The sequence below is a fragment of the Mastigoproctus giganteus genome, chromosome 6 (assembly GCF_048544385.1).
Source record: "Mastigoproctus giganteus isolate SK-2022 chromosome 6, ASM4854438v1, whole genome shotgun sequence".
Taxonomy (NCBI): Eukaryota; Metazoa; Arthropoda; class Arachnida; order Uropygi; family Thelyphonidae; genus Mastigoproctus; species Mastigoproctus giganteus.
Genome location: NC_143580.1, coordinates 128,265,096 through 128,284,037, shown reverse-complemented (window position 1 = coordinate 128,284,037; position 18,942 = coordinate 128,265,096). Strand labels below are relative to the sequence as shown.

Here is an 18,942-nt window from a genome sequence, read left to right as displayed (position 1 = left end):
TCTTTGTGACCACATCATAATATCCAATCAAATTTGTCAAACAAGACAAATTTCTTCCCCCTAACAAAACCATGCTGTCTGAACTATAACTTCAGTCTTGTCCAGGTGATCCTGCATCACTTCCTTAACCAGTGACTCCATTATTTTCACTGATTTGATTCCTTTCCTCTACTTTTGGATCCAAATTCCAAAGAACATCAGTTTTGGCCTACATTGTGAAAGATCATTAAATTTGCATGTGTGCTTGTTTTCATTATAGTGTCTTAAATATTTAAATGGATACTTATTCATTGTAAGCACAGTTGATGACAACATAGACTTAAATTGTTGAGACTGCACTGAGAGAAATTTGAAAATGTGCGTATTGTGAAGAGTTAAAATAAATTTCTTTCACCAATTTTCAGTATAGTTTTGTAGGTTATTTGTTATATAGATATATTAATTTTAATGTGCACTGGCAATTCAAAAATACCAACAAATGTGGTAGTAGTATAACCAATCTTATTATTTCAGGAAAGGGAACTGTAACTGAACGACCTGCACTTCTTGGAGAACCTAGAGGATATGGAGGATCAGGATCATATCGTAAGTTTCTTGTCCATTATTTTATTGCTAATTATTTGCAAAAACTTGTTTTGCAAATTGACTTAATAGTTTTAGGAAATAACACCTTTGTTATGAAAATAAAATATATGCTTGTGTGTGTATATATATATATATATATATATATACACACACACACACACACACACACACACACGTCAATAATTTTTCTGAACTGGTCCTGTTTACTGGCATGTTCAATGAGTTTGGAAAAAAACCCTACACAGATTGTCCAGAAGTCTGACAGGTTGCAAGTAACAATCAATTTTATTCATAGCATGTTCTGTATCACAATTTTGCAATGAGGAACAAATATAAAATTTTACTTTGAACTGGGAAAATCTACAACATAAATATATGAAATGTTAAAAACTGCTTATGGTGATTAAAAATTTGTCATACTAGTGTGTTTGAATGGTATAAGCAGTTCAAAGAGGCATGTGAGGATGTTCACAATGCTAAGAAGTGTGCATCCATCAACCTCTCAATGTGGATAGTTGCAAAAGTGTGAAATTGTGGCAAGAGATCCTCATTTGACCCTCAAAATGATGGCTGATGAGTTTATATTAATAAGGAGATGGGTCATCAAATTCCGCATAAAGATTTAGGGAAAGGGAAGGTCGAAAAATTTGTGCCACAGAGCCTCACTGATTAGCAGAAGCAAGGAAGATATTCATCCTGACTTGTCAAGACAGTCCTAATTTCCTTGACTGTATTATCACTGTAGGTGAGTGTTTGGTTAGATCAAAACTATGCTAATCATGTTTTTCGACAAAAAAAAGATGTGATTCACAAGGAGTTTGTACTTGAAGGGGAGACGGTCACAGATCTTTAAAAGACTATTGGAAGTGCTTTTCTTGGGCGAGGCTGCAATTTCAAGAGAAAGGTAGTTGATTGTCGTTGCATGAAAATGCCTCTGCCCTGTTGATATGTAAAGGCATGTGTGCATGTCAACTTCAGCATAATCTTTAAGACAAATTATATAATATAGATTTTTTATTTATTATTATTATTGTTTGCAAAGAAGAAGCAGCATGCAAATTGTCATTCATTGCATTGTTCTGGGCAACAAATCCAGCATGTTTAAAGAAGTTGACAATCACTTTATCATCAGCCTAATCTTGTGGGACTAATGAAAAGGTGACATACAAAATACAAATACATTTCCTGAGCATGTTGGTTTCACATTATGCATTGCAGACTTTCACAGATTCTTCAATAGTTTTTCTTAAAGAACTTGATGATACCTTGATGAAGTGGCTGGAGAACTGATGTTAAATTAGGTGGCAAGTATTGAACGTTTATTGCAAATAGACCATTCACTTGGCCCACAAATAGCTTAAATTTTCTACTTCCACTCATTTTGAAACCAAGCCTTTTCATTAGCTCACTACAGTCATTAATGTCTTCAAACTTTAGAACTTCAGGATTTTTATGCTTTCCCAATTACTGAGGGGAAGCTTCTATTTGCCAGACATGTTCGACACTACCAGAATGGTTTTGTGCAAAGTTTTTGTTACCTGAGGGGCCTTGAATATGTCCCAACAGCCAAACTTACTTACAAACTTACTTACTTACAAACAAACTTACTTTCTTACTTACAAACAAACTTACAAACTTACTTACTTGGATCCAAATTCCAAAGAACATCAGTTTTGGCCTACATTGTGAAAGATCATTAAATTTGCATGTGTGCTTGTTTTCATTATAGTGTCTTAAATATTTAAATGGATACTTATTCATTGTAAGCACAGTTGATGACAACATAGACTTAAATTGTTGAGACTGCACTGAGAGAAATTTAAGCCATATCTCATGCCTTATATAAAATGTGAGTGGCACTACACCAGCAATCCAGATTAAGATACCAATAATTTTTTGTGAATGGCAGGTGTTCTGCAAGTAACTCAATAATGTTTACCTACTAGATCAACTATTTGATCAAATGTAGCTTCTTGCAGATGTTCCAGCAGTGACTACTAAAGCTGTTTTTTGGGAGTCCAGTGGGCTAAAATTTTGTAAGTTCCCTGCCAATCAGTGGTATTGTTAGGAGTTGAAAGCTTAAAAACAATGTCTGTAGTACTGGCATATATAAATGGGTCATTGTGTGGTGGCCACACAAGTTAGAGAAATAGATGATATTCCTCTAGCTAGAGGATTGCTTATTGGAGACTTGAAGAGGTGAAATGCATCTGTCATGCAGTATAGGTCATATCTTTGGAAGTTGACAGGCTGTGATGGCAAAATCCCATTGTCATTTCCCCATAATGAATTCACAAAATCTGGCAAGAAAATTTGCCATAGAGAAATTCTGTTATACAGAGAATATCTTTTTTTATTGAAAATTGTTACCTAATTAGAAGAAAATGAATGTATATTTATTAATAATTTATTTTATTTAAAAAAAAAACATACTTATCTAAACATGTTTGCAGAGTTTACAAATTTAAAAAAGTCAGTAATTTTCTTTTGTACAATACAATTAAATTTTTTTTTAATGAGGAATACAACTTTCTGAAAGTGATTAAAAAACCTATGGGTAAAAATAAATCTAAAGAAGATAAAATTAGTCAAGGAACTTGTTGTGATGAATCGAAGACTACAAATTGAATCGCAAGATAAACACTGACAGGGACAAAATTGAGTATACTGAGTTATGCAAAACCATTAGAAAAAAAAGACAGAGAGGACATAAAATTTAACACATGAACAAGCATTAAGGGAAAACAAAGGATTTAAATCAGCAGTCATTGGCAGTAATATAGAAAGACAAATGGTACTGAATATGAAGCATAGTGATGGTGTACTTCTAAATAGAGAGGGCATAATTGAAATAGCAGAAGATTACTATAAAGAATTATATAAGGAGCGAAGGAATGATGCAGTGGGGAAGATGGGTCACAAATTAGCAATGCATACTTCGTGAATATGAGGTAGAACATGCAATTGAAGAATCAAAAAGCCCCAGGTGAACATGAAGTTACTGTAGAATTATTAAAATTGGGTGGAAAAAAAAACTGCATAGAAACTGGCGAAACTTTGCAAAATACATTTGGAAAGGTGTTGATGTCTAAGGAGCGGAATAATGCAATTATAATTTTGGTACATAAGAAAGGAGATAAATTGGGAATTATAGACAATTAGCTCGTTGTCCCACATCTACAAGTTGTTCACAAGGGTCATTAATAACAGATCAGGAAGAGTACTTGATGAGAATCAGCCGAAAGAGCAAGCTGGCTTTAGGACAGGATTCTTAACTATGAATGACCTTCGTGTAATATCACAACTAATGGAAAAGGCAAATGAATATAAAACACCATTGTCTAGCATTTGCAAATTATGAAAAGGCATACAGTATAAGGCGGTGTTTCAGACACTGAAAACAGGCATAGAAATCGAATATAGTATGATTTTTTGACTACCGAACTATCAATGATAATTCACAATACTTCGTCCATAAAAGTGAACTACAGCAGTAGTATGAAAGGCATCGATTTAATTTTCTCTTATTGTGGCTGCCTTTACGAGTTACCACGTATCGCACTACCTCCAATAAGTAACCTTCACCAATAGACAAGACTATTGTTACTTCTCACTGTGTACCATCAGCCAGACCACCGTTTCAATGCTTATTGGCCTATCGTCGGTGGGTGGGTACCCAGGTGTTGCAATCATGTCAACTCAGTTATGAAGTACAACTCCATAATATCAGAGACGCCAAATGGTGTATATACTACCAATTACTAAGTAAAAATAAACGCACAAGGCATAATACACTACAAATTTAGGAATTTGCTACCCAAACTATCAGTGATAATTCACAGTACAGACTTTTCATACTAAGAAATATTGTTCAAGGTTTAGGCCTAAATGGTTGTCAAATGAACTAATGAGACTCGTGGCAGAGAAGAAAAATGTATATAAATTATCAGATGACAAATAAGCCTATGGCAGATATAAGCTAGTCTGTAATCAAGTCACAAAGGAGGTTAGGCAGGCGAAGGCAGATTATGAGAAATCTTCAGTAAAAGGATGCTAAGCCGACTGAGCTAGCTGGGTTGGTAAAGTGCCTGCCTGCCTGGCAACCCAAAGGTCATGAGTTCAAATCTCGCCTCGGGCTTGGATCAGAGTAGTGCAAAAACCATGGGAGGTGCATTATGGCCACAGAAGCCGATGTGCCAACAACTAACAAAAAAAAAAAAAGGATGCTAAGCAAAACAGTAAGGATTTCTTTACTTATATAAACTCTAAAAGGAAAGGGGTGAATCAGATTGGTCCACTTTATATTGATGGTTTGACTGTTGATGATCCTGCTCAGATAGCAAACAAACTGAATGAATATTTTGCATCTACATTCACACATGAGGGATTAAGGTTTGAAAATGCCAGAAGGTTATCAAATTTTGGTAGGGTGCTTAATGATTTTGTAATAACTGAGAACAAAGTGGGGGAGAAATTGTTGAAGTTAAGCATAAGAAGGGCACCTGGAGTATATATAATATCCTTTATTATAATCCAGTTATATTAAAGGAGGTGGCGGCAAAGGAAGTAAGCAAACCCTTAGCCATAATTATGAGAGCATCCTTGGATTCAGTAGAGGTCCCCACAGACTGGAGATGTGCAAATGTATCCCCAATTCACAAAGGGGGATCAAGGGTGGCAAGAGTAATTACAGACCAGTTAAACGTTCCGGGTAAAATAATGGAGTGACTGTTTAAAGATGCATTGCAGGATCATCTAGCAGCAATCATTCAGACAAAGCATGGGTTTGTTAAGGGAAAGTCTTGTCTGACATTTGATTGGATATTATGATGCCAGGGCAGGTCATGGGGTTTTGTCAATGATATAGAGGAATTTTGCTAGCAGGGAAAAGGTGATTGGGCCCCAGGTGCCAAGCGATTTTTGTGATCAAGTGTCTTTGCCAGTGAATTGCACTCTCTCGAATAAGTAAAATCGTCTTCTTTATTTACAGCGTTACACCAACAATCAATTAAATAAGCTTCAGTAAAGAAATCACTTTACTTGAACAGGAGGAAAAGTAACCTTTCTTTTTTTTCCCCCTTTTTCTTTGCACATTACTACTAACCCACTACCGCTTGGTCACAAAGGTGGCACTGCTTCTGCCTCCACGTGGCGGGGGGCCGGTAACCTGGAGGGAAAAAGGTCTCCCTTCCAGGGTGAAATGGAGCAAGAAGTCCATAAAACCCAATAACACTGGGTATACAGAAGAAACTCTGACAAGGCAAGAACAAGAGGAGTCTGGTTCTGTCGCAGCAAAACGTCAAAAGACTGACGTTCGGAAACGTCAAAAGAAAGACAGAATCCGAACCCCAACCTTTTTGATTATACATTCAACTCAAGAACAACCAGTTGGAAAACTCCCCCCTTTCCTAGTGCAAAAATGCCTAGAAAGCTTAATAGGTACTCCCAAGACAGTTCGTCGATTAAGATCTGGAGACCTACTGGTTGAAGTTGTCACTGCCAGACAATCTGAACAGCTACAAAAATTACAATCCTTTGGTGGAATTTCGGTCAGTGTTTCACTGCATGTTTCCTTGAACACGTCAAGAGGTGTCATCACTGAGTGGGACCTCATCAATTTGTTAGATGAAGAACTCAAACAAGAATTACGAGAAGAAGGAGTCATCAATGTAAGGCAAATTCTCACGAAGAAGGATAATGTACTAATTCCCACCCGGAATATAATCCTTACTTTTGATAATCCTAAACCACCAACATTGATCAAAGCCGGTTACCTTAACTTCCGAGTTAAACCATACATACCAAATCCATTACGCTGCTATAAGTGCCAGAAATTTGGGCACTCACAGACGGTCTGCAGAGGAGCAGCTGCCTGTGCCACATGTGGATCCACTGAACATTCTACAAATAACTGCACTAACACAACTCCAAACTGCATTAACTGTAAAGAAGCCCATCCGGCGTATTCGAAGGAGTTTCCCCTTTGGAAACGCGAAAAACAGATACAGCGATACGAAACTGAACATAATGTAACCTACCAAGAAGCTAAAAAATCTTTACCAGTTCCAAATACTAACAAGCCAAGTTATGCCCAAATAACCAAAAATCACGTATCAATTGCTACCCAAACAGAGGTAACTATACCACCAACAAAGTCACTAGCTGAATGGGCAAAGTCAATATTGTCCACAGTGCCAACACCCCAAACAAAAAGCAAACAAAGCAAAGCAATAAATACACCGATCACAATATAACCAGATGCGACTCAACAGCAGAATACTAGTGTCTACCACTCCCGACTCAAACCAAACAGACTACGTGGATTCAGAAGATAATTCAAACCAAGATGGACAGATTTTAGAACTGTTTACTGAAGAGGAGATGGATACAGCGAAACCTTATTTCCCAAAGAAGGGAAAAGGTAAACTTGAGCGATCTAAACCTTCTGTACCTCGAAAACAAATCGAGGGCTCCACTAAACCAAAATAATGCTTACTTTCTTACAATGGAACTGCAGAGGCTATCGCAGTAATTTGGCTGACATCCGAGATCTCCTTTCGCAGTATGATCGTGTTGCCTTCTGTCTACAGGAAACCAATCTAACACCAAATACAATTCTTTCCCTTCAGAAATACATAATGCATCGGCAGGATCGTGTTGCCCACAATCTGAACAACGTTGCACATGGAGGAGTAGCGCTGATCGTCAATTCGGTAAATTCGGTTGATCGTTTCGGAATTGCTTTGTCCGCTGCTTGCAGTATTTTGTTAGATATATGTTCTACTGCCAAGTTTATGGGTGTTTGTTGGACTTGTTTTTCTTCTAGTGTAGCCAGCTGCTTGTACGTATCCCATTCAGATACCCTCAAAAGCAATCCCACTAAAGACAAATCTTGAAGCAGTTGCTGCACGAATCAATGTCAACTTTTATTTAACCATAGTCTCATTATACTTACCACCTAACCAAAACATAAGCTACACTGAATTAGAAGAACTAGTGATCCAGCTTCCCAAACCCTACTGTATCCTAGGAGACCTGAACAGTCACCATCCGCTATGGGGAAACCATAATCTGGACAAGCGTGGAAAAACTATCGAAAAATTACTTGATCGACACAATCTGATAACTCTCAATAATGGAGCGCACACTTATACGCATCTTCCTACGGAATCTACCTCAGCTGTTGATGTCTCTTTATGCTCAGCAACCATATACCCTCTGTTCGGATGGACTATTCACAGCAACCCACTGGGCAGTGATCATTACCCTGTGATATGCCGCATTGATATAAGCGTTCCCCATATTTTTTACCGAATTCCAAAATGGATATTCTCCAAAGCTGAATGGGATACGTACAAGCAGCTGGCTACACTAGAAGAAAAACAAGTCCAACAAACACCCATAAACTTGGCAGTAGAACATATATCTAACAAAATACTGCAAGCAGCGGACAAAGCAATTCCGAAACGATCAACATCCAGTGCTGCATATAATCTCCCTTTTACAATGTCAGAATTACATCATGCTCTAGCCTCCACTAAACTCAGTGCAGCAGGGCCAGATGGAATACATTACATAATGATAGCAAAACTTACTGAACCCGCACTCAAAACACTTTTATTGCTCTACAACAGAATATTCAAAGAAAACACTTTTCCTGACAAATGGCGGCATGCTTATGTTTTGGCATTTCCAAAACCTGGAAAAGATTCTTCAAATCTGCAGCATTATCGACCTATTGCACTCACCAGCTGCATATGCAAGGTAATGGAAAAAATGATCAATGCTCGGTTATCCTGGTTTCTAGCTCGCAATAACCTTATGAATCCAGTGCAGTGTGGCTTTCGTGAAGGTAGATCCACTCTTGACCTTTTGATTAAGACAAATAAACATTCGTGACGCCTTCGTACGCAAAGAACATCTTGCGATGGTCCTATTTGACATTGAAAAAGCGTTTGACACTGCCTGGAGATATGGTATAATGCGAAATCTATACGATCTGGGACTACGCGGACACCTACCACAGTTTATAAGAAACTTCCTACAACACTGCTCATTCCAAGTTTGATTTCACAACCACTTATCTTCAAAGTTCATACAGGAAGGAGTGCCACAAGGATCAGTGCTAAGTGCTACCCTCTTTAATATAAAAATGAATTCAATAACACAGGACCTGCCACAAACAATATCCACTACCCTGTATGCCGATGACTTTAGTATTGCCTGCCATTCGCCTAATATGCGAATGGTAGAGAGACAGCTGCAATGTACAATTAGCAAAATGGGCCCAAAACAATGGGTTTCGCCTCTCAACCTAAAAGACTGTCGGTATACACTTTTGCAGGAAGCGTAATCTACATTCACACCCAGAACTTCGACTAGAAAATCAAATCATGCCAGTTGTCCCTAGTGTCCGCTTTCTTGGTGTGATACTTGACCAAAAACTCACCTTCCTGAAACATATAAAAACACTCAAGATTACCTGTCTAAAAAAGCTAAATATTTTAAGAGTTCTATCAAGCGCAACATGGGGAGCTGACCGATACACACTATTACAGTTGTACCATGCGCTAATACGTTCACGTCTAGACTATGGTTCTGTAGTTTATAGCTCTGCTAGACAAAGCGCTTTACGCTGGCTTGATCCTGTGCACCACAGTGCTCTTTGTCTTGCACTTGGGGCATACCGTACATCACCTGTCCACAGCCTATATGCTGAAGCACATGAAACCTCCCTTCAGCTACGTAGACAAATGTTTTTACTACACTGCAGCAAAACTCAAAGGGCATCCAAACCATCCCACTTGGAACTGACTTTTCTCTCCTAAATGGGTAAACCTATACCAAGCGTATCCATCAATAAATCCACCAACCGGGATACGTCTTTGCGCATTGCAGGCTGATTGGCAAATTGACTTTAGTAAGATACAGTCCCACCTTGGACATGTTATATACCACCGTGTGACTTTTCATTGACAGCCTGGGGAAAACACACACTATCTCAACAGAACATACTGCAAATGTTCGCCGCATTGAGAACCCAGCACGGCCAGTACACACCAATTTACACAGACGGGTCTAAAACAGACAATCATGTTGGTGCAGCAGCAGTATTTCCTAACATCACTTTGTCCAAAAAACATTCCCATTGAATGTAGCAGCTATACTGCAGAACTCTGTGCACTCCACATGGCCTTAAACTACACACTCTCAAGAACTAAACTGCATAGCGTTATTTATACCGACTCCATTAGTGCTATCCAAGCCATACAACGCAATACAAAAAATGATAACCCCTTACTTAGACAGATCTGGAACACTCTGACTAAATTAAACCAGAATAAACAACAAATTCTGTTATGTTGGATTCCTGGTCACGCTGGAATTCCTGGAAATGAACAGGCCGACCTAGCTGCCAAAACTGCTACCGATCCTGAAGACCAATCCTTCACTACACCTGCATCTGACTATAAGTACATTATAAATAAACGATGCCTTGAAAAATGGCAACATATCTGGCAGAATCAAGTCAACAATAAGCTACTTGGCATAAAAAAAAGGTCTTAAACCATGGAGATCTAGTATACGTGAAAACTGACATGAAGAAGTTGTACTAGCCCGATTAAGGATAGGCCACACGCACCTAACACATCTTTATTTGCTTGCAGCCACTGATCCGCCATCGTGTACAAACTGTAACACCCAGCTCACTGTCCATATCTACTTATAGATTGTCCCAAGTACAGTACTGAGCGGCAAGCTATGTTTATCTCATTTCCCACGACCAACACCTCTCTCAGCATTTCTGACCTACTAGCAGACACACCACATGTGACCAAAATATTTGATTTCCTCAAACAGATAAAATTATACAACATGATATAATTTTGAATATCAGCTATACAGATAGAACTATGTATCTTAATATCACCATAGCTAGGCGCTTTGCTGTCCTTGTGCCGTAAAGCCCTAAAACAAACAAACAAAAGGTGATTGAGGCCACGCCTTGAATACTGCTTACAAGTCTGGAGGCCTCATTTTAGGAAGGATGTAGGTTTGCTTGAACGTGTACAGAGAAGGGCAACAAGATTAGTGAGGGGAATGAAGGGATCCTCTTACCAAGAGAGGCTGAAGTTCTGCAAATTGCAGCGGCTGGAGACTAGCCACCTGTGCGGTGATCTGATTGAGATGTATAATACCTTGAATGGGTTGAGCCCGCTCCACTTGTTCAGAATACAATCTAAGGGGGCATAAATTCAAATTAAGGAAAGACAGGTGTAGAATAGATATGTGGAAATTTGCCTTTAGCCAGCAGGTGGTTAATTGCTGGAACACACTTCCCTCTGTCGTTGTGGAAGTTGATAGGTTAAATAAATTTAAAGAGGAACTGGACAAACATTTTAGAGGGAATTGTCTTGTAATTTATTTATTTATTTTTTTTTGGCTGATTCTGCGTAAGCTCATTGCTTTCTTGCATCACACTGCACTACTACTTTGTTCATAGTAGTGAACTACAACTGTAGTATGAAAGGCATCGTAACAGTACCATCGGGTTGGTATAATCATGCCAACCCAGTTATTTAATTAATCAATATCAGAGATGCCAAATGATGTACATAGTAATGATTACTAATAAAAATAAACAATAATAGACGACAGATTTAGGAATTCATTACTGAACTATGTGATAATTCACAGTACTTTTTTTGTAGAAGTGAACTAAAAAGTAGTATGAGGCATTGGGTTGGTATTCACTGAGAATAAGTACCAGTAGTCTTCTGTATTAGTGAAGCAATACTTATTTGAGGTAGTGCAATACATGGTAATTCATGAAGGCAGTCACGATATGAGCTACTATTAAGTTAATGCCGTTCATGCTACTGCTGTAGTTCACTACTACGAATTATTGTGAATTAATTATTACTAATAGTTCGGCAGTGAATTCGTAGCGTATTACGCTTTGTGCGTTTATTTTTACTTGGTAATTATTATTTTGAAGAAAATATATGAGAATACTGCCTCCTTTACTAGACTAGACAAAGACAGTAGCAAATTTAAAATTGAAAAGGAGTTTGATAAGGAGAAAATATCTCTGAGGTTGTTTACTGCTGGTCGCAGAAAGGAGTCAGTATGAATGGAGAGTACCTCAACCACTTACGATTTGCAGATAACATTGATCAAATGCCATTATCCCAAAGAATTAATTGGTTATGCAGAGTTAATAAGGATTTAGGACTAAATATGAATGTGGTTAAAACAAAAGTAGTGATGAAGAAGTATGCCACAGAAAGGGATATAATGATTGAAAGAGCAAAAATTGAAAATGTGGATTCATATACTGTACTTATATTGGGCAAGTCATTAGCTGTAATAATGATAAATAGCTGGAAGTTGAGAAGAAAATATTTTGGATTGAAAACATTCTGGCAATATAGTCACATATTAAGGAGCAATATCCCAATTTGTCTGAAATGTAAAACAATGAACCAATGTATACTCCCTACCATGACTTATAGAAGTGAAACTTGGGCACTCAGCAATAGGATGCAAGGCGAGCTGAAAACTATACAGCAAAGAATAAAACATATTATACAGTGGTGTATTCTGGCCGGAATGCGCTGGAACAACTTTCCAATACTTTTTTTCTAAATGTCATAATGGAAAATCATTAAATTTATACACCTAATATTATGAAACAATGTCATAATCAAAGAGGGGGGAGAAATGTCTATTTTGCCCATTGCTATTAAAAATATATATTAATAGTAATCTTTAGAATTAATATATTTCTTTAAAATTTTATTTAAAAACAAAAATATAAATTTCACAATGAAACTTAAACATTTCTTACTAAAGTACAATGTGTTAGATAAAGAGATCTACAGTGATTTGTGCAAACGCTGCATTTTGATTTGCCATGAGCTGAATGCTAGAACTGGTTGTTCTATGAACCGTGAGCCTGATGTCTGATTCAGTTACTGTACCGTCATTGTGGCATTATCATATAGTCTTCTGGAGAATGAGCATTCCGGTATTTTTTTTTAGCAATACACCTCTGGTATTATATTCGGAATCAGACTGTTGGATAAGAAGAGAAACATGTGGATTGGGCAGCAAACTCAAGTAAAGGACGTTCTTATCAAAACTAATGAACTGAAATGGGCAGGACACAACTTGAAGACATGATGACAGATGGACTAGGAAAAGAACAGTGTTACTCAAGAGGAGCAAAAAGAAAACCTAGAAGACAACAATGGAGATGGATAGATGAAATTCACAAGTTTGTGGGCGGTAATTGGATGGCCATTGCACAAACTAGGAGGAACTGGAAAGTCACTGGAGAGCTCTTCGTCCTGCAGTGGATTGAAAATGGCCAATGATGATATGCTTAGCTAATTCCAGCAGTTCAGCCCACGTTATTACAATGGAATTTCAGGTTTCCAATATTTTATGTATGAAAAATTTACTTTTTATATTCTCCCCTCCAATTTCCATCAAAGGAATCAACATTTCATCTTTAATTGTGAGAAAAAATTGTTATATGAGTATTCTGATTTCATTTATGCAAAGCATGAATGAAGAAATCAACAGTAAATTTCACCCATGTCACTTCTCTGTATAACCAACTACATGGCTAGGCATAAATATGTTATTTTAACAACTTTTAGCTCACTTTGTAAAAGAGCCATAAGTTGATACTTTGCCACAGTATCAAAAGCTTTCCTAAAATCCAGATATATGATTTCAAAATTATTTTTGCATCAAGTTCCTTTGTGACCCCATCATAGTATCCAATCAAATATCTCAGACAAGACTTTCCCTTAACAAACTCATACTGTATCTGAACTATAACTGCAGTCTTGTGTAGATGATCTTGCTGTGTTTCTTTAACCAAACTCCATTATTTTCCCTGGAACAGAAGTTAAACTAACAGGTCTGTAATCACTCATGTCACCCTCTGTGGATTGGGGACACATTTGCACATCTCCAGGAAGCTTTCATAATTATGTCTAAGGATTTGCTTACTTCCTTTGCTGCCTACTTGAATAATAACTGGATAGATACCACCCAACCCATCCCAAGTGCCTTTTGATGTTCAGTTTCTCTTCCACTTTGCTGCTGTAAGTTATTACAAAATCATTTAGCTCCCTGCTAGAGTTTGATTAGCTTCTGTCCTCCAGTTCCCCTATAGACATTCCTTATGTGTGACTGTAGGTGCAGAATACACATTCAGTGTGTAAGCTACCTCTGCAGGTTCATAGACAATTAAACCACTGATCAAGTGGACCAATCTGATTCACCCCCTTCTAGAGTTTACATAAGTAAAAGTCTTTGCTGTTTTTCTGTGCATCCTTTGCCTAACCTCCTTTGTGACTTAAGTTGATACTCAATTATAGAGACTAGCTTATGTACCATACTCTTGTCACCTGATAATTTATATGGCATCCCATGCAATTGGATGCCACATCTCATTAGTTCATCTGACATTCATTTAGGACTAAACCTTGAACAATATTTCTTAGTATGAAAAGTCTAGTAGCTTCCAAGATTAATTGTTTGAATGCTTCCCATTTAGAATTTGCTGTTGATAACATCATCAGTTGGTCCCACTGTAAAGAATTTAAAAAATTTCTGAGATATTTACATTAGTTTCTTTATTCCGCCATAATAAGCCTTTTTTGAAAAACTTCTTTCACAAAGATCTTACATTCTGTAGGAGTGAAAAGTTGCAAATAATTTGCATGGCTGCAGAAACTGCACTTTTAATTCTTCGTATATTTTCCTAGGAACTGTCTGATAATGTCTACGGTGCCACAGTATATGTTCTAGAGTTTCTAATTTGCCACAGACACATAAGACAGAAGGTTCTAGTACCAGTTCTCTTGCTTTTAGACCATGCCTAATTACCACCATGTTCTCATGCTTATCAAAAGATATTATATGCAAATGGTGAATGTGCTATATTAGGTGATTAGCTGTATTTCTTAACAGTCAATTTAGTTCTGTTGTCTTGTTTATAGGCTGATCAAGTAATGCCTCTAAAGTAATATTATTTTAGTCAAATATACATCAAGTGAAATGTCTCATTGCATATCATTTAATTCCTCCAATCACTTTGATTATAAATTTTAAAAAATAGTAATTCATTTCATTTTTTCCATGTGTATAGGTGTACTATTATTAAAATTTTAAGGAGAAAAATCTGTTCCCAACTGTGTTATAACATTCTAAAAATGGAGTTAGGGATCCATGAGGTTGTCCCAGGCATTCTCTCAAAAATGCCAGACAAGCTGTGCTTGCTACCTAGAAGTCAAAATGTTGATGCCCCAACGTAAGCAGGGGTTAAGGTGTGGCGCCCACACAACATGGAGGAATGCCGCACCACTTTGCTTATTGGAGGCTTGAAGTGGTGGAACCTATGTTTAGTCTCCAGAGCTAAGTTTGTGCTTAACCCTTTCCATCTCTACCATCATACAATATGACTGCACGTTTGAGGTTATGATGGATTTCATGGCGAGATCCATTCTTCCATACATTTCAAGGGTACAGCTGTTCACAAAATAAAATGGTGTTCACAGGCTGGCTGCTAGTTAGTACACTGGACTGAACCTATTGGTTCAGTCCAGTGTACTAACTAGGCTTCCAGATCAGCTGGTGTATAATCTGGTTACCTCTACTGTGCCGTATAGTGACTGGAGGGAGTCTGAGTAGTGTCTATGCGAGGGATTTTCGAGGATCTGCATATATTCTTACCATGTGTATGCCATATCCAAAAATTTCATTACTTCATACAGCATGTCCCTCCCACGTTTTCTTACTGTTGAATATACCATGAATTGTCAAACTAATAGAGTAAGCTTATCTGCAAAGAGATCTAAACCTCCCAAACACTTCCTAGTTCATTTCACAAATATACGTGGTCTCAATTCTAATCTTAACGATGTCCATTTCCACTTGCAGTCTGCCAAACCCCATGTACTTTTTCTGCCAGAATCTCATATATCGGTTGATTCAACTACTGCTCAATTCAGATGCCCAAATTTTAAAAATTATTAAAATTTTTTGCCTCAAAGGTGGTACTTGTACATATATCCGTTTCGATTATTCCCTGTCAGAGACTTGGTAATTTGGAATCTCCTCTTTTCGATCTTCTCTGTCTTCAAATCTCTTTCCCTCATTCTGTCATTCATCTCTAGTCTACCGTTTTCCCTAATTTCATTAATCACTTGGAGCTCTTTAACTTCCTCTATTTTCAACTTGACTTTCTCCAGTCCAACTTTCCTCACAGTGAGGTAATTTTCCTTGGTGATTTTAATGTTCAACTCCAGCTGGTTAAGGTGCTGAGGCCTTTGCAATTACTAATGACCTTGCACATATTGTTCATTTACTTACAAGAACACTGGACAATCCCAGTCATACAGCCAACATGCTTGATCTTTTTCTCACAAATAACCCTTCTAAGTAGATGGTCGAAGTGAGAGATCCTTTAGACACTCAGACCACAACTTAATGATTGTCTGTTCTCCAATGGAGCCTTTATCTCATGGCTATTCCCAACCTCGTATTGTTTACAGAATACAAAATGGGATGACCTGCAAGATTTCTTTTCCTTGGTCGGATTACTGTTTCAAAACTTCTGATGTCAACATTTGCTCAGATTGTGTCAGTGAAATTATTCTTGCAGGAATGGAATCCTTTATCCCACACTCCACTTTAAAATCTCGTCCTTTATCTAAAACTTTGGTTTTCCAATAAAAGTGCTAAGGCTGTTCAAGAGAAGAACGTTGCACAGATTGTTCAGAGTACCGGACAATTCTAACCATACAGACAACGTGCTTAATTTTTCTCTCACAAACATCCCTTCTAAGTACACAGTCGAAGTTGAGTGGTCCTTTAGGCACCTCAGATCACAACTTGGTGATTGCCTCTTCGCCAATGGAGAAGAGGCAATCACCAAGAGTAAAATCTCATGGCTATTCTCACCCTCTTTTTGTTTAGCCTTTCAAGGATGCAAAATGGGATGATCTGCAAGATTTTCTTTCCTTGGTCGTTTTAAAACTTTTGATATCAACGTTTGCTCAGAACTTGTCGGTGAAATTATTCTCATAGCAATAGAATCCTTTATTCCACACTCCACTTTAAAATCTCGTCCTTTATCTAAACCTTGGTTTTCCAATAAATGTGCTAAGGCTGTTCAAGAGAAGAATGTTGCATATCGTAATCGGCTTGTTTCCAATTCTTCAATGTAAATTTCTGCATACGCCAAATCTCATGACAATTGTAAAGCAGTTATTAATCAGTCCAAAGTAGATTTTGAACCAGCTAAGAGTAGAAAACTTGCTTCTTGCCCTAATGGTAACGTTCTGGTCTCTTGCCATAGCTATTGGCTGCAACTTTTGCCCATCTTTCCTCCGACCTCTGTCAAACCAGATGATTATGTTGTCACTTCAGGCAAGGATAAAGCTGCCCTGCTAGCATCCTGTTTTTGTTCCAACTTGCGTATTAATGATCTTGATAAAACACCCCCCACCATTCCCAAAACAGTCCATTCAATGCCTCCTGTAGTCTTCCTTCAAAAGGATGTCAGAAGGATTTTGATGGAACTGTTGCTCAGAAAGCTCCAGGTCCCGATGCTATTTCTCCATTTGTTCTCAGAACCTGTGCTCTTCAACCGCTGTTCTTGCCACCTTTTTTCACTTTCTTATTCCAGAGGTCTTTTTCCTTCTACTTGGAAATTTGCTCATATCCAGCCAGTTCCTAAAAAGGGTGACAAATCCCTCCCATCCAATTCTTGTCCCATTCCGATTTCTTAAGTAATGGAAAAATCAATTAACTGCCAACCCTTAAACTGCCTAGAAACCTTCCATCACTCAATCCCTAATGATATTCTGGCTTATGTTACTCATTTATGGACAAATTCAACAGAAATGTAGTGAAACACAAGCAGTTGCTGTTGACATCTCAAACTCTTTCGATCGTGTTCAGCATAAGGGTCTTATAAACAAGCTTCCATCTTATGGTTTTCTAGCTGTTTTTTGTAATTGGTTATCCAGTTTTCTCTCATTGCTCACTGAGGTTGATGGTCAATTACTCTGTCTTCTAACTTCTCCACTAATGCCGGTGTCCCCGGCATTAAGGGTTCAGTTCTTTACCCCTTTCTTTTACTCTTTTGTGTATTAATGACCTTCCATTGGCTGGAAATCCTATAAATAGTTTTGTCGATGATAGCACATGCATTCCAGTTTCAGAAACCTTGCCCTGCTCAGTCAGCTTCAACTGCTTGAATATCTGCTACCAATCTCTGGGAAAAATTCTCAATTGGTGCAAAGACAACTTTCTTGATTTCAATCCTTCTAAAACCGTCTTGTCTTATATCTCACGTAAAGGATTCTTCTGCTCCTGTGCTTATCTTTGGTGACAATCTGATTTCTAGGCAAGTTGATATATCTTTTTTGGGGATTACCTTGACTTCTAATCTCTCTCTTGGCACAAGCACATTACAAATATTGCTTCCTCTGCATCTAGAAGACCTGGTTTTCTCTTTCACTCTCCTCGTTCCATTTCTTCCAAACAGCTGTTCACTCGATACAAATCGCAAATCCACCCTACTGTGGAATATTGTTCCCACATCTGGTGCGGTGCATTCAAACCTCTCTCAGGCTTCTAGATTCCATTCAGAAGAGGGCAGTTAGGTTAATTAATGCCATCTCTAACAGAGTCTCTTTACTTGCTGTCTCATAGATGGACTGTTTCTGCTGCATTCCTTTTCTACAGATACTTCCATGGTCACCGATTCTTCTGAATCGGTTTCTATAATTCATGCTGTCTCTTTCAAAGCAGTCCAAACATGTGCCGTCACCAGCAGCCAACATCCATTTTCTGTCGAAATTCAAACTCATAGAACCAACTTTTCATCTTCCTAGTCTATTCATTCAACTGCTGTTTTCTGGAACAACATTCCTTCATACGAATTTCATGAAAATTAGTCTACAGAAGTTCAAGTCTAATATCAACAAATATCTTCTTTCGTATTCTCAACCTCCAACCCAAGCAAGGTACTAAGTACTGTAGGTTCTAATACATCTCGTTTGGAGTTTTCATAAAAAAAGAAAGGGGTGGTGATAACAATTCACTTCTCTAAGATTGCACCTTTATTCAATATAAACCCCTCTACTTCTGGTTGGAGGTGTGTGTGTGTGTGTGCGCGCGCACTTCTGCCTGCCTGCTGTATTTCCCTGTGTATAAGACGCACCTTAATTTTGGGGCCCAAAATTTGAAAAAAAAAAAAAAAAAAAACATTACATAAAGTTATTGAAATCGTTTTATTTATTATAAAATTCATACAACTCATCACTG

At 37.8% G+C, this 18,942-nt stretch overlaps 1 protein-coding gene across 1 annotated transcript in view; it reads left to right on the top strand.

The window, feature by feature from the left end:
* Positions 1–18,942, top strand: part of LOC150084571 (heterogeneous nuclear ribonucleoprotein L-like) — a 119,837-nt gene that overhangs the window by 49,183 nt on the left and 51,712 nt on the right. The window contains exon 7 of the mRNA XM_090376491.1: positions 514–585. Coding sequence (XP_090232617.1) covers positions 514–585 — 72 coding nt within the window. The remainder of the gene's footprint in view (positions 1–513; positions 586–18,942) is intronic.